The 26,324-nt window shown below is 37.3% G+C and overlaps 1 protein-coding gene across 1 annotated transcript in view; it reads right to left on the bottom strand.

Moving 5' to 3' along the window:
• pth1r (parathyroid hormone 1 receptor) overlaps nt 1-24,629 on the bottom strand; it is a gene marked incomplete at its 3' end in the record, with an annotated part of 59,274 nt that extends 34,645 nt beyond the window's left edge. Inside the window, exon 1 of the mRNA XM_079243181.1 lies at nt 24,535-24,629. Coding sequence (XP_079099307.1) covers nt 24,535-24,603 — 69 coding nt within the window. The 5' untranslated portion in view covers nt 24,604-24,629. The remainder of the gene's footprint in view (nt 1-24,534) is intronic.
• Between the last annotated feature and the right edge of the window lie 1,695 nt (nt 24,630-26,324).

Genomic DNA, 26,324 nt, shown 5'->3' with positions numbered 1-26,324 from the left:
TGAACGTCAGACACTTGCTCACCTTGATTGAAGTACTTTTCAGAAGAGCTACTCTACTGCAAATCACAAAGCAAAAGCAAAGTTCTGACAGAGTTCTCAAATTTAATAAAGATGCAAAAAACAGCAATAGCTTTTGACACACACATGCACCATCAACAAAACACACACTGCCATTAAAGCCTTATTAATACTGACATGCAGCCACATGAAGTCACATTTCTTTTGGAATAAGTTCATATATCATTAATACTCTCTAAATACTTCTGAACCACATATTTCCCCATTTCTTAGAAAGTAATTAAACATGACAGTAATTACAGTGACCTTAAAAATGATATCTAAACTTTGCTTAGCATGTTGCTATCCCTGGAGCGTCACTGAAAGGGTTAATATAAATAACGCGTAACGTGATTCTATGTCTGACTTCCAGGAAAAAAACAATATGAAAGCAGTTCACTTGAAAGGATGTCAAAAATCACAATGCACATTTAATCAAGCAACAACGCAAGATCATTTTGCTATTACCATTATGTAAAAAGGATACAGCGCTTCTCTGCTGCTGGTATATTTCATTTGTCAGTTTATAGAACTACTATCTTCCAATGACAAATGAACATCTAAAGGATCCTGACACATTCTGGCAGTAAGTCATATCTTCTCCAGGGATTCTGACACCAACTTGTGTCTCATCTTATGAATGAAGGTTACGACAAGGGATTTCAACTGCCTGTCATAGTGGACACGCTTACGATCAACAAACCTCGGGTTCTGGTGGATCTGGAGAGAACTGCTTACAAAACAGTTTGTTTATCTTGCACAAGCTGCACTGAATAATAAGCAGTTACATTGTCTGATAATTAAAGGTCTTAAAAAACTGTGGTGAAAGAGGCTTTACTTTCTTTATAATTGTTTTTTAATAGTCATTTTATGAGTGTGGATTTTTTTGAGTGCATCATTATGCTCATATTTTGCATGTAGTCATGCATATATTGTCAATGAGCTGCTGTCAATCTTAGCCATGGCGATGTTGATGAAAAATCTGAAATCTCAAAAGTTCCTTCCCAGTAATTGGACTGAAAAGAAGACCTGCCTTTTAGAAGAATTTCATCATTGAATATATGAATAACAGAGCTGTCCACATTTTCCTATTTCACCTGAACTAAGCAAGAGAATGACAGATTGTGATACGACAAGGATGATGTTTGCTGGAAGATCTGCTTTGAATCCTCATCAGTGACTCTCCAGTCTCTGAAAGTACAGGAGATAAGCTTGTTTATTATATGAGTTCTTCTCCCAATAATGTATATTTTTTCTGCTGCCTGTGCAGTTTGCTCTGCTGCAGTGTTTGTGGGGTGTTTTTTCTTGGTAATAGTGTAGTTTTGTGTTTAAAATGTTTTCATTTTCTATATTTATAACTATGCTTTTTTTAATAATTGGCTAATAGCTGTCCCAAAGTCAAGGCTTTTGCCTATTTAGCCTGAAAATAATGGAACCACATATTTTGTCACCTTTATTTTTGATTGTTTTTTGATACGTCAAGCACAAATATCTTCAAGGCAGGCACTCTCTTTTATAAAAATAACTAAAATACCTTTTCAGCTCGCTGGCCTTCGTCAGTGAGTCAAAAATGATTTGATGAGTTTAAGGTCTCTCGGTATTCCTCTGATAGGAATTCTGGTTCTGCCCACCCTACCCGTCCTGTTTTAACCTCATATGATAAGATATAGAGCCTTTTATAAGTCGGATATTATTGTAGAACTTATTGCTTCAGGTTTTAATCTGAGTTTATCTTCCACTGTCCTCACCCTAACCTTACTGTCAGTTGCAGGTTTCACTTTAATAAATTGTAGAGACCTGTGAAAAAAAAAAAGTGACCCCTTTCCAGACTGTTAACAAGTATTAGACTATTTTAAGCACTTTTTTTTTTTTTAATCCGATAATTCTCCATAAATCACACTCAGGCTTTAAATGAGGCCACGGTACTCATGACATATCAAATGCTTGTCGGGTAAAACTACTTTCCTGCATTTGTTGATTTTCCAGACATGTCCAGCTCTGTTTATCAAACACACCTACTACAGCAAAGTTCAACAGTAGGATGTAACAAACCGGTGATTAAATATAGCCCTGGACAACTTGTCAGTGTGTAATTTTGGCCTTAACTGGCTGCAATAAGAAAAAAAAAACAAAAACAAAAAAAACAAAAACAAAACAGGCTTTCTAGGAAATTCTAAGAAAATCTCAACCAGTGTTTCCCTTTGAAGCATGAAAGACTGCTTCGCCACCTTTAAATGAAAACTTTTAAATGATCCTGATATAAAGTCTAAACATTACGCTGCTCTACTGAATTGTTAAGTTAGCTGAATTGAAGCATTTACCAGAATAATTGCTTCCACTACATGGAATCAATCCATGAATTTGCTGCTTAGTGGATTGATTCAGTTTAATGCCAACATTCCACTAACTAAGCTGATAAGGGTATCTATATCACTGATTCATGCTAAAATTCAAATGCAGTTATTTTCATATGTATAGTTACTTTATGCACAAACGTAGACAAACTACTCTGGTGGACCAGAAAGACTTCAGCACTGCAAACACTGGGTTAACATCAGTTTCTGTTTAAATAAAAAATAAAGTAAAAGCAAGAGTAAATGTGCCTTCAGCCTCCTTCCTTATATTTTTTATCTATTTCCTCTATTCATCCATTTTCTATACATGGTTGGAAGGGACTGGAGCCTTGAGAGGCAGGGTTAACCTTGGACACGTCACCAGTCTTTTACAGGCCCAACACAAAATGAGAAACAACCAGCGACACTCACACTCTGTCCTAGAGAGAATCTAGAGATGCCAGTAAATCTAGCAAGTATGTCTTTGGATACCTTTCATCTAGTTGATTAACAGAAATAATGGAGTCAATCCTTATAACATTAATTTAAATACAGATTATACAATCATCTATGAGGTGGCATCCCTTAAAAGCAGAAGTCTTTAGGCAGTCACAGAGTAAACAATCCAAACCTTGAAAATAAAAAGTCAAAATATATTTATGCAAATTCCTTTCATTTTCATTCTAATATAGCAAATCCTATGATCCAACATCAGAAAGCTTCCATATTGACAGCTAACAAAAGTAACAAATGGATTAATAAACAGGTTTTTAATGTCCATACTGATAATACACTGAAATGGTTAAGCCCAAAACTAGCCTTTTTATTACTTCTCAATAATGCGTTCCTTCTTGGAAGTAAATAGCTTGTCTTTATGCATTAGACTATAATGATGTGATTTAAACGTGCCCATCTTCATGCCCCCTAAAAAAAAAAACCATAATGTCCAAAACAAGCTGTATTATGTTTTGTGACAAATGTAGGCGCACAAATGCATCGCATTATGTATAAATCCGACCTGTTCTGCATCACAGGAGGAAATACATGCTTGCATTTATTGCTAAAGTACTTCCAGGTAACCTGTCTCCTTGGAGTCTGCCATAAAGCTTTGTATTCCATCACAACACTGACTATAAGCCTAACTCTTCTTTAAAATGTCCCCATGGTGCACTCAACGCTTGATGAAATGCTTTCTCTTTTTAATGCTCCCTGGGCATGGAATGAGCTGAAAAAATATTCTCACCTTAGAAACATCACCTTCTTACTTCTCAAGGTATTTTGCACATTGCACTAAAGTATATGTCATTTTTAAACATCATATTCTCTGACAGTAGAAATATGTTTGATAAATATTGACCTGCGTGTGATTTCCCTTGTGTTTCTGTATTGTAAAATTGTTTTATAAAAATGGTCTTCTGTCTTAAAAATAAATCCCTACAAGAAGAATATCCCAGGGAAACCTTCCTGGTTTGATAAAGGATAACAAATTAATTTCCAAACAAAAGCCTGCAAGCCTTTTTATTCTATTAAAGCAGTTATTCTACTAAACTGATTCTATCAACTAAATTCTATAAAGGCCCAAAATGACATGCTGCAATATTTCTGGATTATAGCCAGTGAAACATGGTGGATCACATTATAAATGCATTAAAGGATTTACTATACATCCATGAGACAAATGTTAATACACACTGACCAGGATGAAGATGCTCAGGCATTTTAGTGAGCGAGGGAAATACACACAGACACAGGCTGTGCTGAACGCAGTATATTCCAACTGGAATGCAGCTGACCCATCATCCTGCTCCTTCTACATTCCACTTACTAAAAGGTCTTTGGTTGCTGGGTAAGGAAATTGGTTTTTATTAGACCAAAATCATTGATGAAAATGGAGAATCTATGATAATAAACAGTATGCATGGAATAAAAGAAACATTTCAGTCGCTGTAAACACAACAAAGCACTTAATGAAATATTAAATCACCAAACATCTGTGCTCAAAGACAAACCTGTTTCTTTTGACTATATATATGTCCATTGGTTTGCCATGTGGTCCAGTTATTGCGTGATCATAAGTTTAAGTGCCCATTCACACCAGGATAGTCTGAGAGTCTTGGTTCTGCTGGGTGGGGAATGCCAAGGTATATCCCACTTTCATTTGCTTTGCTTTGGTTTCACACTACACTTAACCCAAGTAGACCAAACTGCCACAACAATGACAATAGTACTCCTCCAAACAATCTCTGACCATTAAGAAGGAAGAAGATAATCCAGCTCTTTGACTTGCTAGGGTCATTCGATAATAGTAAACACTGAAGCAGCAACACATTTATGCAGTCTCCATTTTTACTCTGGTGTTAAAACCTGCAGTTTTCACAAGAAGCTGTTTAGTATGAGCAGTGGGAGAGGCAGCGAGCTGTGAGCATGTCGCACTATGATGTGGTCTACATCTGTTTGATTCACTGACTGGTCTGTTCGCTTTCATACTGGAACTGAACAACATCAGGGTTCACTTGCAAGTAAACTGAGACCCCTGGTTTTCAAATGAACCAGAGTTTCCTTCTTTGGTCTGCACCAGAGTGCAGAAACATGTCCACAACAGATAACAGATAAGTGAAATGAGAACATATTCTCATTTACAATGGTGGCCTGTGTCCGAGGCAACAATAAAACATACAATAGGGAGTATATAATTACTAAGTATTAAATATAGTATACACTGTTTATAAAATTAGAATAAAAAATGTAGGAACAGCAATTCCTACAAGAAGGAGTAGTTAATGAAAGCAACAGCGAGTACAGCCTAGTTATACAATAAGTCTGTAAAAGAGGAAAATGGAATGAATGGGCCCAGTTTTAGATTCAGTTGTAAATGGTTCCAGTAAGTAGAAGTTGCAAATCAATCGGTGAAGATTGAAAAAGAGCAGAGCTAAGCATGGGGTTTTGCCATTTAAGGTTTTGTAAGTTAATTGGCAATGGATCAGCCGTGGGGGATGAAGTGATGTCCAGCTGACATAAGAATTCAAATCACAGTGATGCGTGTTGAAGGGAACTATCTGTGGAAATGAACTAGGGTCTGTTTAAAGTGGACCATCTCACACCGGTCCATATAAACCAGGGTTTATATGTCGTAAAACAAGATAATACAAGACCTGACTGACACACATCCATGGTGGTAATTAAGAAAATGTCTCTATTATATACTATATTAATGCTTTATTGTTAGCTACAGCTTTTATTTTTCCCAAACTTTACTAAACCACTAAACATTTTTTCTTTCCAAATAAAAGCAGGGTGATATAAATACATATATATATATATATATATATATATATATATATATTTTTTTTTTTTTTTTTTTTTTTTTTTAACAGCACCACTCAGTGCCTGTATTAAACTTCTATAACACTGTCAACCACGGACAAACAGGATAAACATTTTTTTTTACATTCTTTTGCCCTGACAAAAACTGCTTCCTGCACTTCTCTATAAATGACAAAATTCAGTCAGATCCAGAAATGCCTTAAGCTGTGATGTTGCGCAGGAAGCATAGGTCTGTACCAACACGTCAGATTTTAGTAGAATCCATCTTCTGCAAATACTAAGTGAAGCGGCATCATTCAAATGAAGAATGGTAAAGTTTGAAAAATGTATGTCATTATTTATATAATGTCCTTGTTTAGGAATGCTATAACAAGTTCAGGTTCCCTAAAAATAGGATACAAACTTATTCATATCTTATGTTTATTTGATCAAATCTTTATTCTTACTCTTTATATCTTTAATTTATGTATGCATTTGTATAGATGCAAATATTTTTTTATAAAACAGTTTATTTATTTAAAATATTTCAGGCATTATCTAAACTAAGAAAAATAAGTTAAAACCATTCACAATGTAAAACCCATATGCAGCTAAGCAATAATTAAAATAAATTAAATTAAAAAAAATATTAAACTTAATTGATAATAATTGATCTATTTGAAAACCATATCCTCAATAATTCCTGGAAAAAATGACAAAATATTCGGTAAAAACTATAAAGTCGGAAGATGTTCAGGTCATGTAAAATATAACATTCAACACTTTATAGTTATGTTATTTAGTCAAAGCCAAAAAGCTTCAAAACAGTGATGACAGAAATATTTGATGCTAAAACTAAATCAAAGTTTGGTTAAAAGTAACAGAAAACTGGGATATGGGAAAGTTAAAGAGCTCAGTTCAGGAAGAGAATTATTAAGTCCCTTGTAAACCTTTTACAAACAAGTAGGGCTGTGACGATATGATTTTGTCCCGATTCGATTCAATTCCGATTTTTTTGGGTGCTGATTCAATTTAAATTGCAATTCTCACAATTCCTCGATATTGATGATTTTTGTAGATTAAAAACAAAATAAAATGTACAAAACTTTTTTTTGATCCTCAGTTTTCTTGATTTCAGTTAAGAAGAAATGCGACAGGGGCCAGTAGGGTGTAACAAACCGGGGATTAAATATAGATTATTTTCTTTATTTGAAAAAAAAAACCTTTTTTTTTTTTTTTTAACAAAAAATCTATTTTAAAATTGTGAAACAAAAAAATCCAGATCTTCGATTAAATTTTCTCACCCCTAATAAGTAGTTACTGGTAAATTCTTCTTTCTGGAATTCATGTTTAAATTTCAGAGAAACTCACTGATTGTAACGTAGTTCAGTAAAAACAAACAAACAAAAAAAAGGATACAAACAGTGAAAGCAAAGTTTTCACCTCTTTTGACGTCATAGTTTTGAAATTGGGAAGGGGTTTAAAAGTTTTACAAGGAGCCTAGAGCGTAAGACATTTTTTAGTTGAGGTTTCAACTAAATCACATAATAAATTGCTGTTTACATAACAAATGTTGGTGATTCTTATTCAAACCATATGTCCTTGTAGCCATAAAAAAACGTGTTTTAAGAAAACATGGCCAAAAAATTTCATTTGAATGACAGGTGAAAATAAACTCATAAATAAATGACATCAAATCTTTACTGACAACATTTCGAAAGGAAGCCATCTGCACTATAGGTGCTATGTTCAAATAGGCTCAATTTCCTGAATTACCGTTTCTCCTGAATAACGCAAAACAGTTGCAGAAGAAGACGTGATGCACAGAAGATGAGACTAAATGCCCACAATAATGGACTTTTGTCTGTCAGAAATAAAACCTTTGATGTTTTCATGATAAAATGTGTGACATAAAAACATATACATATTAAATAAATACATTAATCTAAAATACTGTTTTGATATACTCATCAAAAAAATATCATGAATCACTGACCAAGTTGTTTTTAGGTTCAGTCAGTCAGCCATTCTGTACTTCTTACGACACGTACAGAGCCACAGAGATGGCTGAAGCCTTTACTGTCACCAACAACGGGGGTGATTGAAGCTCAGGAGGAAGCACAGTCATCTTCCAACTAGAGAGCTGGTGGATTGCTTCCTAGCTATCCCTGACTACATCCCTAAGTGTCCTCAGGCAAGACATTGAACTCCTCATCGCCCTGCGGTGTGTCTATCGGGGTATGAGTGTGTGTGTGTGAATGGGTGAATGTACCATGTAGTGTAAAGTGCTTTGAGCGGTCAACATGACTGAAAAGGCATGCAATCAACAATAAAATTGAAAATGTCAGTTCACACACTAATCATGTCTCTTTATTCAGGTATCATCATGTGAAACACACATTTTGCATTGAATGGAGTATCACAGCATTGCAAACTGTAAGAAGTTTTGCTCTCATTGGCTGCCATGAAGTCAACACAGGGAAGTCCAGCCAACGTTTGCACTGTTATCTGAATTTAAATTGGCCAACATTTCCACTGCAGTGCAGTTTAAGTATTTCTTACTTATTACTGGAAAGTCTGGAGCTGTGAAACTGCATACTTACCAAACCGTAAGCCTCGGAGTTTTGCAATGAAACTAATAAAGGCTCTTTTAAGAAATCCTGCCTCCTCTCAGGCATAAGCCATGTGCCAGGGGAGCACTCCTGCCCAGAATCTGAGCTGCTTCCAAATTACGTAAACAACTGGATCACATGTGCGAAATCTTACTCTTTTTCACTGGTTCTTTTCGAAAGTCACTCAGTATATTCTGAAACTTCCACGTCTTATTACATCTAGGTGAGTTGGATGAGAGAAGAGGCTTCGGTATATTTGAAATACAAGCCGCTCACAAACCGTGGGGGGTGGGGCTGAGCCGCATCTCCCATCGATGGCAAAGGCATCTGCATAGCTGAGAATTTTCACATGTCAACTCCAACTGAGCTACTCTGGGATTCCAGGCATATTGCCTGCAAGTACTGTAAGTCTGCACCACAATGCTGATAGAGTGAGAAGCTCATAGGGAAAGAAAACGCTCCATAAGAGACAAATTCAACACTAGCTATCAGTGTGTCCTTGACTTCTTGTGCTGTTGAACTGTAATAAAATGTCTTTCCCGTTGAACTATTTTTTACACTTTGAAGGGTGATTCTGCCTCCTCCAAATGTGTCACTTTATAAATGCACACGAAAATGAACTCAACATCCCTTTGAGGATCGTCACCACACAGCACGATTTCAGTATTCAGCTGAAATGTGGAGGCACACCTTCACAAAATGAAACTGTAGGAGAGAAATACAGTTTAGCAAAGCTTCTTTAGCATCATCAAACCATGTCTCAATTGTCCTCAGTAATCTTTGTCAAAATGAAACATCCATTGAGGATGCTTCATTCAAAGTACCAGTGAGCAAAATTAAGCTGCTTTAAATGCATCACTACATGGTCACAGTTAAAGCTGGAGTAGATAATGTTGTGGAGCTACAAAGATGTGAAAGTGGCGCCCTGTTTTGGCTCCTCTCCCTCTGGTTTTGCTCCTTGCGTGATCCAAGGCTTTTTTCTTACCTCCGCCAAGGAGATTATGCTTTTGCTGATGTTTACCTGTTTGTCTGTTTGTGTTCAAAATAAGTCATAAAGTTATGGACAGATTTTTATGACATTTTCAGGAGTGATTTAATTTTGGTGGCGATCCGGATCACCATTTGGATCCAGGAATCTTTTTAAAGGCCGTGACGGAGGTTTGCTCTCCGAGTGCTTTTCTAGTTTGCAGCTTTTATCACCAACAATTTTCTTTTTCTCGGCTGTTCAGCAGGTGGAGGCAAATAAACTGAGCCGGGTCGGGGAAATCCTTCCTGCATTTTCTCAGCCATGTTTGCCTTCCAAGTTTCTTCACTACTTTATATTTTCATATTAACAGGCTATTTATATGCAGGGTGTGGCTATCAGGTATGCGCTGCGGGAGGAGGAGAGCCAGGAGAAGAGACTTGCGGAATATAAGAAATGAAGCAACTTCAATTTGGCCTGAATGTTTTGATCGGTCGAGTTTTTACAGATTTACAGTAAACTGAGGGGTCTAACTAGATTTCTTATTCTTTATGGTTACAAAATGTATAGACTACTATCACCCAGAGTAAAAAAAAAAAATTCTCTGAGCAAGATTACCTACCCCAGCTTTAAAGGCAGACAGCAGACAAATATCTGACATTGCTACTCAATACACAGCCAAGCAGGACATTGTTGTGAATGTTCAAGTTCATAAGGCATGAAGCACATCATCAAAATATCGTTTTTTCTTTTGTTTGTTTTTTTTTCAGTGTGGTCTAAAGTGGGATTGGGTTACACATTCTTCACATGGAAAAGTAAAGAAAAAAAAGGCAGAGGTCATGATATGTCAAGAAAACAAACCCTTTCCTGAGTCAGACACAGCCATGGTATAGTCTTACCACGCTGGTGAAACTGAAGACTCCCCTATTAACACGTGCGTTATGAGTCTGACTCACAGGCCTTCATAAAAACTGAGAAATGTGTCAGTCAATACAAAAAAAGACAGGCAGCAAGCAAAGACGTGTGGAAGAGAAAGTTGAAGAAAATGCAATTCTTCTTTAGTTATCTCAGGAATCCTCCGAGCTGCTGCAAAGCTCCGTGGCGAAACACTGAGTACACAGATATGTGTGTCAAGGGAGCTTTCCTACTACAAGTTGCCTCTGTGAGAAGGCTCCTGTGCTGATCCGAGGAAAATTCAGGCAAACATGTAAACTGACCAGTGACGACAGCAAGTGACTTGCAATCTCGCTGCAAGCCACGCACAGCAGCTGTGAGAGTTCACACCTCCATACAGCTCAAAACTACAACACATGTTGTAGAGGTCGAGTTCAAAACAGGATGTCTCAAATCTGCCTACTCCATAAGCCTATTAGGATGGTAAAATTAAGTCATATAATTATTATTCATGCACTGGAGGAGACCCTCTCAAAACATTTGGTTTTATTTGCTTCTGTGGATTTCTATTTCCTTTGTCTTTTCTGCATAATTACTATTCAGAGTGTAAAACATTATTTTTGCCTTGTTTTAGTAACATTTCACTCAAGAACAGCGACTCTGGTTAAAACATCCATACCACGAAATGGAACTTTGTAAACTCCCAACCTATTTTCTTTTTTATTCACATCTCAGTGGTGGTGCCAAAAGTATTCATTGCCACAAAGTGCTAATGATCAGTTCAGCATTATTTTCCACACAGTACATCCTGACTCAGAAATGGCCACAAAAAGACAGTTGCTGTTCATTACCAGCTATATATTGGCTAGTTATATGATTAACAAACAAAACAAATAGTTGCAGAGAAAAAGCAGGCATAAATTCCCAGATTAAAGAGAAGAAAAACTGGTTCTCTGGCAAAAAAAAAAAAACAGCAATATGTTTAAGTACCTAAAGATGGATTGTCACTGTTAATGTGGCGCGGGACAAAATCAGAACTGGCCCAGTTTCCAGGCAGAAGAACAGGTGTTTTGTACATAAACTACTTCTTGCTTGTGGCTCTGAAAAACATCTACAAAGAACAAGCTTTGTCTAACCCTCTAATATTTGCTCACTGCTTTAACTACATTACAAATGACAAATTATTTTTTAAAAAAAACAAGCTAAGTGACATCAGGCAGAATGCTGTATAATCCACATTAATCACATCCCACAACATAAAAAATGATCACATCCTACTTGTGTTGACTGTATGTCAGCATTTTAATGGCGTTGTGGTTTAAAGTATTCGGTTGTTGTGAATATATTCAGTGATTAAAGAGTCCGCTTGACATGTGATGATTCACAGTTATGAGATGCCAGTACTTTATATTGGAGGAAAATGAGTTTAGATCTTGTTTTAATAAATGCTACACACAGAGAACTCAGAAAGAACATTAGCATACTGCACAGACTACATCATTTAACAGCATGTACCTAGCAGTGCAACAATACAGTGGAATTATTAAAATGAACTTTAGTCACATTAATTTTTCAGTCTAGTTGTTGCATTTTACATTTTTTATAAATTCCACAGTGTAAGAAAAAATGTCTTATCAATAGGTGACACTTCAAGAATTCACACAGTAATGTAAATATCTTCATTCAGCAAAATTTTCCTTAAATTCTCTGGTATTTTCTCTTAATTTTCTCTAAAAGGAAAATAGAAGAAAAGAAAAGAATGAAGAGGATAAGAAAAAAACAAAACCATGCTTATGTGTGCTGACAAATAAACTCCTAACTATGAACTATGTTGAGCATAATCAATGACTCCTAAACACTTTAATCAAAGCACGATCACCTGGTTCGTACCCAAAGGTTTGAGAGAACTCAAGCTGTAGTAAAACTTGCAAAAAGTCAAACACACTTAAATGAAATCGGGGTTTGAATACAGTACATGCACAGTAACAGAGTGATAGTGTGAGAACAGAGTTGAATTGTGTAAATGCCATAAGAGGTGGGACATACAGTCAGTGGGATGAAGAGAAGTTCCTTTGACATGACAGTGTAGGAAAAATAAATAAATAAATAAATAAATGTATAAAATGTTCCGCTGAAATCAACAAGCTCTACCTGCTGACAACTGCGGGAGGACAGGAGGAACTGGCGGCCTTGCAAGTAGACCTGAGAATTCAAGAAATAGCCTAATTGGAGCGGTGGCACTGACAGGTGTCCAGTCAGACGCTCCACTTGCCAATGATGCCGCTCCAGACCCATCAGTGTCTCCAACCGCAGCACTGACAGCACTCCACTGTCAACACGTCATGGACTTAAGCCCCCCACTCCCCATCCCTACCAGCAAATTACAGACACACCAACAATCTAAGGTACATTTTCATGTTCATGTAAAGATTTGACACTGAAAAAACTAATTTTGCCTCAAAAAGCTTTTCCTTTTAGTCTTTAAATCTGTAAAAGTTAACCTAATGTTGGTTTAAGTTAACCCTTTCATGCATAGTGGCCCTATGGTGAGTGCCCATTTACAAGCTTTTTTCTGACATATTGATGAATGACGATGGTATTTTTGTAAATAAACCACTTAAGTGGACATTAGTGAGTCATCCAATACGTTTCCACTCACAGGAGAATAAAAACATATAAAATAGAATTGAACATAATGTAATAACGCAAGTTTGCCTTTGCGATAAATGGGAAAAAAAATGATACAGCTATATTTTAGGGAAGATTTACATAATATGATTATGATTATATAATATTTTATAAATAATTTATAGAATACATTAAATAAATCATAAATCATGATAAATTGTAAATCTCACTAATAAACAAAAAAGTATGATTACATATGCTGTAGGGGTAAAATAATGTATTTAAAAAATGTTGCGTTCTTTATTAATTCAAGTATGAAAGGGTTAAACCACTTAAACTAATCTTAAAGTCTAATTGTTGTCACTTGAGAATGCATTAAAATATTAATTCATTATTCTTTGTATGTTTTATATATACTGTCTTCCCCTATTTAAGTTACTCGTGTGTACTGCAACTAATGAGTAACTAATGCGTACTATAACTAACACGAAGAGTATTTCATAAAACAGAAAAAATGTAAATCTAAGAAATAACTGGATATATAATTTTTAAAATAATTAAACATGGCCTGAAGCAGTTGACTGTGCTTTCCAGTTACGATCAAGGGAGGATACATTTCGTAACATCCCAAACTGATCCTGGGGATTGAAATCCTCAGCATGCGTAGGATTTTGAAATACTCTGCAGGCTATTATAAAGCCAATCAAAATTTCTCTTTATACTATTTTGACACTCGAGTTAAAAAAAGAAAAAAAAAAAGAGTAAGTTCTAACCAGAGTAAATGAGCAGTTTGCTATTCTCTTTCTTGTTCAAAAAGAAAACTGTCCCCAAGGATACAGGAAGCAGAAGATCATTAATAGAACCTTTTTACATTACTCTGCCGGTTTACAGCCATATCACATAGTGGAAATAAAAAACTTACTCATTTGTTTATGACGACAAATTAACACAATCCTTTCAGTGTGTGCAATACATATTTATTCTAAATGTAAGGCTTCCATATGGAATACCATACAAAACTGAGACTAACAAAATATGTTCTGGTGGAGTTTATTGGTAAATTGAATTTAGGCCATGCTAGTAAAAACTCCATCGGTCAGTGTGACTGCTTTTAAATCTCTTTGCATTATTCATCCCATGCTGTTGACTCCTACCTCTGTTTTACTTGATGTGTTTAATAGCTGATGTCTACTTTTTATGTGGTAGATTATAAACTTTTGGTTGTGCTGCCTTCTTGGCCAGATTACTCCAGTAAAAGACATTTCTAATCTTAAATATTTATTTATTTATATATTTTTTGGTTAAATAGAAATTAAATGGGGGAAAAAAGTCTGTAGTCTATCATCACCAGTATTAAAGGATCATTGTCAAGCCTACATGTGATCTGGCAGGAGTGACGCTATTTTTTTAATCTGCTTTTAATTGTTTGCTGTTTGCTTTTTGTGTTTAACTGCTTGTAGTTGCTGTGCTTCAGTTTTGTGCATGTAAACTGGCCACCCTTTGTGTTGCCGTCTACCACGAGTTGTCACCTTAATGCAATCAGCCCACCTGCCCCGATAGGACAAACAGTGGGATTAAAAAAAAAAAAAAGTTTAGGAAGTAGAGCAGGAGAGGAAAACCTCCAAATGGAGGGACTAATAAACAACAATTGAAGACAGAAAAGGCACCGTGGGCATGTTGGGACCATGGGTGGTCTGAGGCGACCGGCACACAGAGACAGGACAAGGACTCTGTGAGAATTGAGCAAAAAAATATTAATGCTGGTCAATGCAAGCTGAAGGAACTGCAATTGGAAGTATGTGCGACATCACATTTTCTTTTCCTGTGTAGGTGTCCCAGCATGCCAGAGGATGAGGACCATGGCCAGCCGGAAGGGAACGAAACGAGTGAATGAGTGTGGTGACACTGAATACACCTAGGGGCAAAGGAGAACTATTGTAGCCACAATGCAGCTGCGTAGCGTAAGGCCTTGACGTGTCAAATCCCGGTGTTGGCATATATCCTTTAATATTTCAGGTGACCTGGTGTGTGTGTGTGTGTGTGTGTGTGTGTGTGTGTGTGTGTGTGTGTGTGTGTGTGTGTGTGTGTGTGTGTGAGCGAGGAGAACCCACAGACCTGGATCAGGAAGAGGATCAGCCTGCATCCTAATCTCACTTCATCCATTTTAACCATTGATTTATCACTTTTGTATTTATTTTTAGTTGGTTTTTTTTTACTGGACATTCAGATTGGGTATTTTATTTACATGGCCATTGTTTAAATTCTTAACTTAATCTTTTACAAATAATTATTATAAAACTGGCCAGTCCCTGTCATCTTCAGCAATACAGAGTGTGCTCTCACCCCATCATTTTTTCACTCCCATAGCATTTATCTGGTCGTAATCATTCATTACTCAAATATACATACACAGCCCTCAAGCGGAATAATATGCGAGGAGAAGGTTAGGGAAAAAAGTGAACATGGAAAATTGATTTACATAATTGTCTGATTTCCTGGAAAGACTCACACATCACATGATAATCAACTTTGATGTTAAACATGGAGAGTAACTTGGTGTCGTACAAAAAAATGATTGTCAGTAACTGTTTCAGTGTGGAGCAAACAAACTGTATCTTGATCTTCTCTACTTATCAACCTCAACAGTGAAGCATCAACATCAGATGTTTCCCTTTTGCCATTAAAACAGCTCTGATCCATGCAGGCATGGAATCCACAAGGCTGCTAGATGTGTTCTGGCGCATCAGGTAACAACATGTTAACACCTTGACAGAAAAGGTAATTCTTCTATGGATTGAACAAGTCATTGTTTTTCTTACACCTTTAGCAGGTGTTTGATTTGACTGAGATCTGGGGAGTTTCTCTGAGATATGTCAATTCATACAGGATGGTTGGGGGCTAAAAAAAAAAAGGCCCCCCAATCCCCTTCCCCGTCATCGGAGAAAACTTTGCATGAAAAAGCATGCAATAATTTTCAGATTTGTAATACTTGTCAAACTAATAAGAAACATTCAGATAGTTTTCTACTGTGAAGCTGTTGCACTGAAATGCACATTATACATGATGTCAGTACTGAGCATGTGTCAGTATGGGCCCTTTGATCAGTCTGCAACCGCACAGCATCATACGTGACAAGCTGAGATCTTTTTGCTCTGATGCCTGCATATAGACAGCAATATATCCTACAATTGCTTTTCAAAAAGAAATACACAGTCTACCCATCTCTCCCCATAGTTATCATTGAGCCTTGAGTGTCCATCACCCTATTGCCAGTTCTGTCAAGAAGACTTACTGCTTATGAGATGCCCAGATCCAGTCATCTATACCCAGTATAGTTTGGTATTTGTCAATGTCCATCACATGTATTCAGTTTGCCCACTTTTCTTGTTTTCAATCCAACAATTTAAAGAACTGATGTCCATGCACTGCTCTTGATAAGTCAAATGTCTTTTCACTGTGACAGTATAATCATGTTTATGGCTTATGAATTATTTACACAAACACAGTTCAATAAGCTCTATGATGAGGGAAAAAGAACAGTTTGTTTTTTTTTCTCTCTGTGAAGATGAAGAACGTGACAGGTTAAGAGCCAAAAGATTTATCATCCTAATTAGATTACATTCAAATCTACAAAAACATAATCATGGCACCTCAAAAAAAATTTTTTGAAATGAAAAATCAACTCTAGAGTGGTACCCACATATCTCATATGGGTGTAACATTTTTAATAGTGTAAAGAACACATCAAATTAATTTATCCCAGTCCTGTCAAGCAAATGTGACTGAACTTCTGTGTTAGATTATCAATAGAAGAGTGTTTACTGAGCTGGATTTCGATGAGGAAAGACAGCCATGTGGCCTGGTGTAAAGTTTCTCTCCAGGAAATTTGCTCAAGCTTTACATGAATTACCAGTCTGCTCCACAGATCCATATCTGCCAAAGCTGTACGAAAAGAATCAAGAAAAAAAGAAGTGCCAAGCATTTATTCTTCTGTGCAGGAAACTATGGTTGGTAAATTAATGTACATATTATGCCTGGACCAACGGAATCTTTTACTCGTGTTAGGCATGGCTATGCATAAAATGTCACACATACAAGTTTCAAAAGATGTCTTTGTGAGGACATTAATTTACATTATGCATCCACTGGCTTCTAAACCTAAACTTCTATCAGTAATCTACCATGTCTATGAAGGCTAAGTGCAGTAGCCATGGAGACAACCCAGGTAATAAGCAGAAGATGAATTAAAAAGAAATTACAACCCAAACTGGCAAATGTGCTGCTTTTATCTAAAAAAAAAAAAAAGAAAATAGGAAAAAAATCTGCAAATGTGGAAAACACCAAAAAACAGATATGCTATAAATAACACTATGATGGTGATGTTTTCAGGGCTATTAAATGGGACATGTCTGGGGCACACATTTTGTTGCCATGGTGACACAATTTACTTAAGTTGACTATTCTACAGAACAGTGCTGCAAAATGTGCAAAAAAAGCTCATTTCAATATTTGATGGTGTCTCCACCTTGCAGCTCATTTCATCATAAAATCACCTGTAGAATTTGTGTGAAGTATATAAGAGGTGATTTCTTCCTGTATAGAAAAAGAATTTGATGTGACTGAGTTAAAGGGGGTGGACCACTTAATGCAATACTTGTAGGGTGGGGGTGTCCTTCTGTCTACTAATGGGGCCAAATAATAAAGACAATCAAGATCAATGCTGCATGCCCACAGTGTGAGCTCTACAGTAAATGTATAAAAAACTCTTAGCATCAATTTATTTCATACTTAGAAATGCATTGGTCATTCCTGTTTAACCTGGGGAGAAAACGTCCTTCTTTATTGTTTGTTCAGTATCAGCAACACTGTAAATCTTTGTTAACAATAAAATTAAATTACATTTTGAAAATTATTAACTCCCAAAGGGAAATTTAAATAAATTCTAATTAAAATTTCAGAATTGAAATCTTTTATTCATTGTATATAAATAAAAGATTTCAGTTTTACAGGAGATATCAAAACCAAAAGTTTCTGAGACATGGCTGGCACAAGAAGGTTTATCTCAGCATCATAAAAGTAAGACATTTAAGTAGAAGGATGCACTACTGATTTCCTCATCTCAAAAAATTCATTCAACACAAAAGGTAACAACAATGGTAGTTACACCACAACAAAAAATTTGAACGTCTCAATATCTCGTCATGTGCCCTTGAGCATCAATTACAGCTTGACAACGACGTCTCATGCTGTTCACAAGGCAACTTATTGCCTGCTGAGGCATGGCATCCCACTCTTCTTGAAGGGCAGCCCTCAGGTCATTGAGGTTCTGGGGTGCAGGGTCTCGAGCCTCTACACGACGGCTCAGCTGATCCCACAGGTTTTCAATGGGATTCAGGTCTGGAGAGAGTGCAGGCCATTCCATTTGAGGTACACCAGTCTCCAACAGCCGTTCCCTGATGATGCAGCCTCGATGAGCAGGAGCATTGTCGTCCATGAAGATGAAATTAGGCCTGTGCTGTTCATGTAGGGGCACAATCACTGGATTAATGATGTTATTCAGGTAGTATGGGCTTGTCACTGTACCATTCACAAAGTGTAGGGCAGTTCTGTACCAAGTGGACACCCCTGCCCACACTGTAACACCCCCACCACCAAAAGCTCGCCTGGTGACAACAGTGGCTGATGCATAGCGCTCTCCCTGACGTCTCCAACATCGTTGCCGGCCATCATTTCTGCTCAGTGTGAATCGACTTTCATCAGAGAACAGCACTGAGGCCCACTGGTTCCTCGTCCAGCGTAAATGCTCCCTGGCCCATGCAAGACGATGATGCCTGTGCCTGGTGGTGTGGTCAGGTACCCGTGTAGGTCGTCTAGCACGCAGACCACGCTGATGTAAACGGTTTCGAATGGTCTGACGTGACACTTGGGTACCTCTCACCTCTCTTAAACGTGCCTGGAGTTGAGTGGCATTCATCATCCGGTTTCTCAGGGCAGTGTTCACAATGTAGCGGTCATCAGCACGGGATGTGGCCAAAGGACGTCCACTTCTAGGCCTTTCTGTGACTCTTCCAGTCTCTGGATATCTCTGTTGCAACCTGCTGATGACACTCTGTGACACTCCAAGCTCAGTGGCCACATCTGTCTGAGAACGTCCTGTTTGAAGCATCGCAATGGCAAGGGACTGTTGTTCCATTGTTAGGTGTCGTCTTGGTCTCATGATGTCAAAATGTGAACAGCATGATGAGGACAACTGTTTAAACACCAGCTCTAATTGAACCAGGACATTTATTGGTCAATTCAAGGATCACACACCTGCTGTGATTTTTGCCGTTTAGCTCCTTGTTAGAGAACAGCAACTTGTGCAAAATTTATTGAAACATTTAACAGTTGGACATGTGCATTTAAAAGCTTAGAGAAGATCACATTAAGTTCACCTGTACAGGTTTGAATGCATTTTAGGCTTGTTGTGAAATTTCACCGAAAAGCTGAATATCCCTAACTTTTTGTGAATAGTGTATATATATATAGTACTGTATTAATAGAGTTTATATATATATATATATATATATATATATATATATATATATATATATATATATATATATATATATATATATATATATAATATATATAAACTCTATTAATACAGTACTGGTGTTTACATCAATAACTTTTAACATTTGAACTTTTTTTTTTCCCCAAGGACACTTTTACTATTTACTGATTAAATCCGCTCAGGCTTTTAAACAACCTGCTTGCGTTTCATGTTTGAAAAAATAATCCATTCATTTCCAATAAAAACAGATTAATAAGGAACATTTTTAGATGTTACACCTGTTTCTCCTGACCCTTCCACAGACTGGTATGCTCGTGTTGATAAGATACAGTAAGTCAAAGTGAAAATGCTTTCAACAGAACTGCTTCACCACTGGCCACATCTGGAAACGAACTAGATCTGGGAGACTTTACAAGTTCCTGCTTCTGATTACAATGAACGGCTACAACATACTCTGTAAATGAAATCAATAAATTAATTCTGAATAACTGTGACAGATACTATATCCCTAAAATGTTCCAAATCCACTATAGGATTCAGATGTGACCACATGGTCAGCTATCATACCGGACTGTTAGTGTGTACTGTTAGTGTATATGTACAAAATGCCGCACTCTGCACTGCACAGACATCTGTCTTTAGAGCTACTGGAACCCCACACCACCCTCTTATGGCCTGTACCCATAATCATCCACTTTTTCCACAGGCATGTGATCCTCTGGGAATACTGAACATTTTCTATCCATCATTTCTTGTAGGTGATTTAATGCATTTCAAGTATTTTTTTCATTTTCTCCTTGAGCTTTATGTGACAGAAGCACATCTATATGAACATAAGAAATCTGTACATCTCTGAAGATGATTGGCTGCAGCTAAGTTAAATTCTGCTGCACTATTTTCATACCAGATTGATAAGTTCAGATGATGATAATAAAATAAAAAGCGATGTTGTACATTCCTAGAATGAAAAAAATTAATGAAATGCTAGAACAAAAGTAATTTTCCAAATCTACAGTGACAGAGAGATCTACTGTTACTACAGCTAATATATTGTTTTGTTGCTTCCTGGCCAGAAAAAAAAAAACTAAAAATAAGGTCACACTCTGAAATGTAGTTCAACCACTTTTGTCTTTGATTGTGGTATGCATTCACTGTAGTAGTATTTCAACAAGCTTCTACAATGCCACAAGATTTATTTCCATTCAGTGGTGCATTATTTTTTTCACCAAAATCTTATATTGATGATGGGACAGTCTGACCACTGCCCAAAGCCTTCTCCAGAGAGACTCCCAATGCGTGAAAATGATGTATCATCCTCACTGAACCACTCTTTTACAATTTGTTTCCAATGGATTCTAGCATTGCCATCTTGGCATATGCACGTGTCATCAAGAAAGAAAACATCCACGGATGGAATAACATGGCTGCTCAGTATATTCACATAGTCAGCTGACCTCATTCTTTGGGCACATCATGTTGCACCCTTTGGGTTTTCTTATGGCTACGCAACTTATCAATCCCAATGCCTTGCATTCCCATCACATTGTGTGTGTGGAAATGCTCTTGCTTTCACTGTTAAAGATAGTCTTAAGTTCTACTGTTGTTTTTCTTCAATTTAAGTTCACCAACCATTTAAGTGATCGCAACTCATCAACCACATTTCTTCCTGAAAGACTATAGTTCCCAAATATCCTTCCAGTTCGTAATATATTGGACAGTTCATAACCGACTGGTAGTAGATTCTGCAATCTGCTGAGATGTTTACTCTGCTTGATGTATGCCAACGATTTACCCTTCTTAAGCTTTTCCAGGACCGCAGGGTGTTTATTTTAACATGATCATTTCATAAATGAGGAGATACTCATTGCATTAGCGCAGGTTAAATAACTTGTTTCCAGATGAAAGATAATCATCCAGTAAGTAGTCATTATCTAATAGGAGGCTATTTGCTTAGTTAAATCCAAGCGGCAATGTTTTTTTTGTTGTTTTGTTTTGGGTTTTTTTGGCCAGGCAGTAGTGTATCTTAACCATATTACAGTTTCACAATGAAACATAATTAATTTTGTGAATTTTAAATCAACACTGTGATGGTTAATTTTATTATCTGGAATTCGTTCAAAAAACTGTGAGAGAGAAAACTCAATCTTTTAATGCAGTGTCGCACTTTCATTGTTCAAATGTTTATTATTTTAGAGCCAAATAACTAATTTAGTATTATGGATGAGACAAGTTATGTAATAAGTTCACCTGTAAGAGGTGTAATCAATTGGAGATGAACATGAACTGCACATGGAACCAAAGAAAATCTCCACTTTTTGTTCAAAACTGTAAAGAAATTGTTTGGGCACTGATGCTACAGCCATTATCACTGCATCATAACAACACCAGTTTATCATCCTAAACTGTCATAATCACCAAAAATTAAGGAAAAAATATTTGACATAATGACACAGTTTAGTTAAAATGATGTTTTAGTACAAATTCTGTGTCTATAAAACTTCTAATTCTTTGAACTTTGTTTCAGTAAGTTAAGAAATAAATTGGGATTCATTCTAATTTTGTACTAAAGATAAATCTGAATGTAAAAAACCCTTCAAACTGACACAACATATCATGTGTTATTATGGGAAGTTGGTGAAATAACTCTGCATGAAGTTGCAGACTAAGTATCATCACGAGATGCAATCAAACAGACTGTAGTTTCAGCAGTTTTTCTCTAAATCACTGAGTGAAAAGCAAATTTGTGGAATACATTAATTAGGATGTTTCATTTCATGCCCCATCAGATGCACACATACATCCACACCAACACAGACAAGTGGGGGAAAAAATTCTCATAAGTCCTTTTGGGTATCAGTCAAATGGCCACACAAAGCTAAATTTCAATATTAAAGCTATTATCCAAATGCAGCTGCGCTTCATTTGAATTAGTGAGCAAAATATCTTCCACCCCTAATTACCACAGACAGATTGAGGAGAGATTATCCAGCACTCCAATCTGTATTATAAAGTTCTATTGCGACGGAGATAGATAAAGCTATAATGAAGGGTTGGTATGAGGTGGCATGCATGTGTCCTTTTTAAGATCAAAATCTTAAAGGTATTAAAATGATGACCCACAGTGAAAAGTAAATTAAAAAATGGGAGAAAAAGGAACTTGTGCACCTCTCTCCTTATTGTGCCCATTTTGATGAAGCTGAAAGCTTCCAGCATGATCCAATGGAGCCAAACTGATTAATCATATCTATTATCATCTACTGCGCCATCCTCTAGAGAATATAGAAATCTTTCATTTATGAGTCCTGATCAGTCATTCTGGTCAATGCAGCCTTGATTTAACTATCTAATCTCATGAAAAAAAAAGAAGAATGGATACAACAGCAGATATTTTTCACTTTTTATAAAGCTCGTCAAAAGTCCCTTGTGCTCAACAAAACATGACAGTCCCTGCAGTCGTATTTTGTCCAGAACTGACACAATACTTGGCTGCAGCGAACATATAAAGATACTCTCTGAGGATCCAAACACATGCAAGTCATCACGGAGGAAAACACAGTCATGAGGTAGGAATTAAATCCCCACTAGGATTTCCTGAAAGCACCGCTTCCACTTAATAAATGTAATAATTAAGTTAGTGAGGCAGCTTGTCACACTGAAGGTCTTGTAAGCTACAGCCCGATCTGGAAGCTGTCACCACAACTTCCCCGCTGAGATGTAAAACCCATTGAAGTCATCCCTTGACTCATGTCAGTTAATTCAGATTGATATGCTGGATGCAATGGCCCCAACAAACTCAGAATGATTCCCCCAGTTGATTTCTGTGGCTTTAATGCCTATTGCTTGGGAATATCATACTCATGTAGTTTGACAGCGTCAACTTAAAAATCCTCATATTCTGCTTTTAAAAACAGGCTCACTTTCCACTTTTTACTGTAGATGCAGTAAAATCTGCATCTCATTTGGACACAGTTGGAGTAAAAAAATGAAGATTTTTTTTTTTTTTTTTTTTTTTTTTTTTTTTGTGAAGAAGACTAAGCAAACACCAAGCTTAAAAGTGGGTAAACAGAATTCACAGACAGAGCCTTTTAAAAAACTGAATGTTGAATCAGCTATAAATACATGGCTGTGTTTTAATTGTTTTCCTCTGCCATCTAAACCAATGAGCCGAGTGGCCCAGTGCGGCACAGTGATGGACCACATCACTGGGAAAATGCACTGTACCTCAGAGCCTGGGCGAACTGCCTGTTGAATGCACAACAGCCTCAGCCAAAACACACAAAACCAACTCGATGTGCAGCTTTGCCTGCACAGTATGTGTGTTTGTGTGTGCGGCTATGTGTGTGTGTGTGTGCAGCAAAAAGGATACAGCTATGACAATATTTGAAAGTGCATTCATAAATGACAATATCTGGCAAAAGTAATTCACACAGCTGCGAATCAAAGCAGAGAAAAAGATAAGGTGTTGCTGCTACATGAATGAATGAAACATTGTGTTAGAAAAGCCTCTGTTCAGGCAGGTGACAGCTTTGCATTGTAATGAAAAAATGATATTTAGTCAGCACAATGCTCTGTCTATTACAGAAACTAGGCTACCTTACTTTGCACAAACATTTATTGTGTTGCAATTTTGATGATGCACATGATAGAACAAGAGTGTAATCGCTAATCCCAGCTGTTTGTTGTTTGCAGCAATGCGCACATGAAGTCCACTTGAAAAGCTGTCAACGTGCAAAAAGATGTCAGATGCATTGTTTTTGCATTTCAACATATGTAAAACTGCTAAGCCAAGAATTACATGCAGCAAATATGAGAGGAAATCATGGAAGCTGGTGTAAAATGAGTGAAAAGCTTTTCTTTTCAAACCTGAAACAAGCTTCACGAGCAGAATGAAATGATCAAGTTTATTAGAAATCAAAAGCAGTGAATCCATTTTGCAGGTATGATTAATATAAATGTGTTCTCTAATTAAATCCTAAATAATTGAGAAAAAAAAATCCACATTTCTGATGCAAAACACATCTAGATGTTTGAAATAAGTGATGGCTGCTCATCTGCCTGCTCTGTTTGACATGCTGTCAGTGATCTGTGCACAGAGAAAGCACCCCTGGACATCTACTGTGCACGTGCAACGCTCAGGTAAAACACTGCTTACTGCACAAAATGAATGAAATAAGTGAAATGACTTACCAGGCATGAACCGCTGAGGAGTGAGATGATAAGAAATTCCAGATTGTGGATCAGCAGAGAGGATCCCATCCCTGACCCGAGGCAGTTCTACCTCCAAGAGTCCTTGCAGGGCTCAAACAGACGCCGATCAGGCTGGGATGCAATTATTTAATCTACTTAACTCTCTTCAAAGTGGAGCGAGATATGACTTTTTACTCCATCTGGCCTCTCGGTGCTTGTGGCGGCTCGTGAAATCATAACTCTGTAATCGCCTCGCTCTGCCCTCGATTTAATTTCCTATAATCTACTATATGCTCCGACTCAACCCGCTCGCTTTATTTCTCTGCTTCTGTCTTTTTTCCTTTTCTGAAATTACATCCACATGTCAGAACTATTTATGTCGCGCTCTCTCTCTCTCTCTCTCTCTCTCTCTCTCTCTCTCTCTCTCGCTCTCTCTCTCTCTGCGGTGGGAAGTTCAAATGATTCTTTGTAGGGAAGAAACCGACGCTGTATTTTTAGGTCTTTTAAATTTCCCCTCAGACCAACTTAAACACTTCAGTATGGAGCTGTGCGCCTTCTGGTTCCTTCCAGTCGTCTCCTACAAACATTACATCAAAGTAAGACAAAAATAAATAAATAAATAAATAATAATAATAATAATAATAATAATAATAATAGTGGGGGTTTTTTTGTCTTAAAAAAAGAATAAAATGTTAAAAAATCTCCATCTGTGTCCCTCCATCACTAAGTCGCTGTTGAATTTCACTTCATTCCCTCTGACTCACATGTCAACGCGCTCATTTGGCATCGTGCGGGATCCCACGCAGGGTTTACTTTTCACATTCAGCAGCAAATAATAACAGTCTTGTGACAGATCGGAGCGTGAAATGGCCAACTTATTACAGAGATGTAGCTGTTTGATTTGCGTGATTCAACTCTATGAACGCACGACTGAGCTCCGCTTCCTTTGCTCTCGAGCCTTCTGAGGATGACTTGGGTGTAATTTACAGAAATCACACTGGACTCTGAACCAAGCGTGGCAGTCTAACAGCTCTGTTTACTTATGGTGTAAAAGGAAAAGGGAGGGGAAAAAAAAAAAGCTCCGCGGAGAGAGAAGTGCCAACTTGGCCTCAAGAATCTCTACTTACTATGGAGAGAGAGGCGCGTTCAGCCTGACCGACAGAAAACGCGCAAACGTCTGAGTGTTTGTGCGCAGTCACAGCAAAAAGCTGAAGTTTCTCGTGTTGGGAAGCGTCTCCAGATGTGGCAAGCTCAGGTCGTGCTCAGTAGTGAGTATGTGGATGGAAAAGGGAGGAGGGAGGGTGGGGGGGGCAGGTAGGGTGGAGCGAGACAGCCTCTCATTGGTGCGCTCGCGCTTACGTTGGAATAAACCACGACTCCGAAATGACATATTTTCTCACCCCTCAAACAAACTGCACATTCAACAGATCTCAGAGCCTTTGCCAAACCACTTTTCCCCCTGCAGTCTCTCAAAAGTTGCATCTTGTTGGATTGGATTACGGAGACATAATGCAGGAGACGTCGTTTTTATCTGAAGGCATGTTGCCCAACTGGAATGTGCATTTAGGCTTCAAGAGGGGGTACGATTTTTCTCCTGCTTTTTTAAAAAAAGTTTGCTTAGAAATTAAAAATGATTTGACATACTGTGCTTTCATGAATGAACACTTATGTAAGTCACATAATACTGGCTTTTTCATATGAACGTTTAGAGGTTTCCATGACTCTCCAGCTGAATGTTGCTCTCCAGTGGTTCATATTTAATCCTGAATAGCAGCAAGAGCTGATGCTCC

This window comes from Telmatherina bonti (assembly GCF_933228915.1).
Source record: "Telmatherina bonti genome assembly, chromosome: 7".
NCBI lineage: Eukaryota > Metazoa > Chordata > Actinopteri > Atheriniformes > Telmatherinidae > Telmatherina > Telmatherina bonti.
This window is presented reverse-complemented; position numbering and strand designations above follow the sequence as displayed.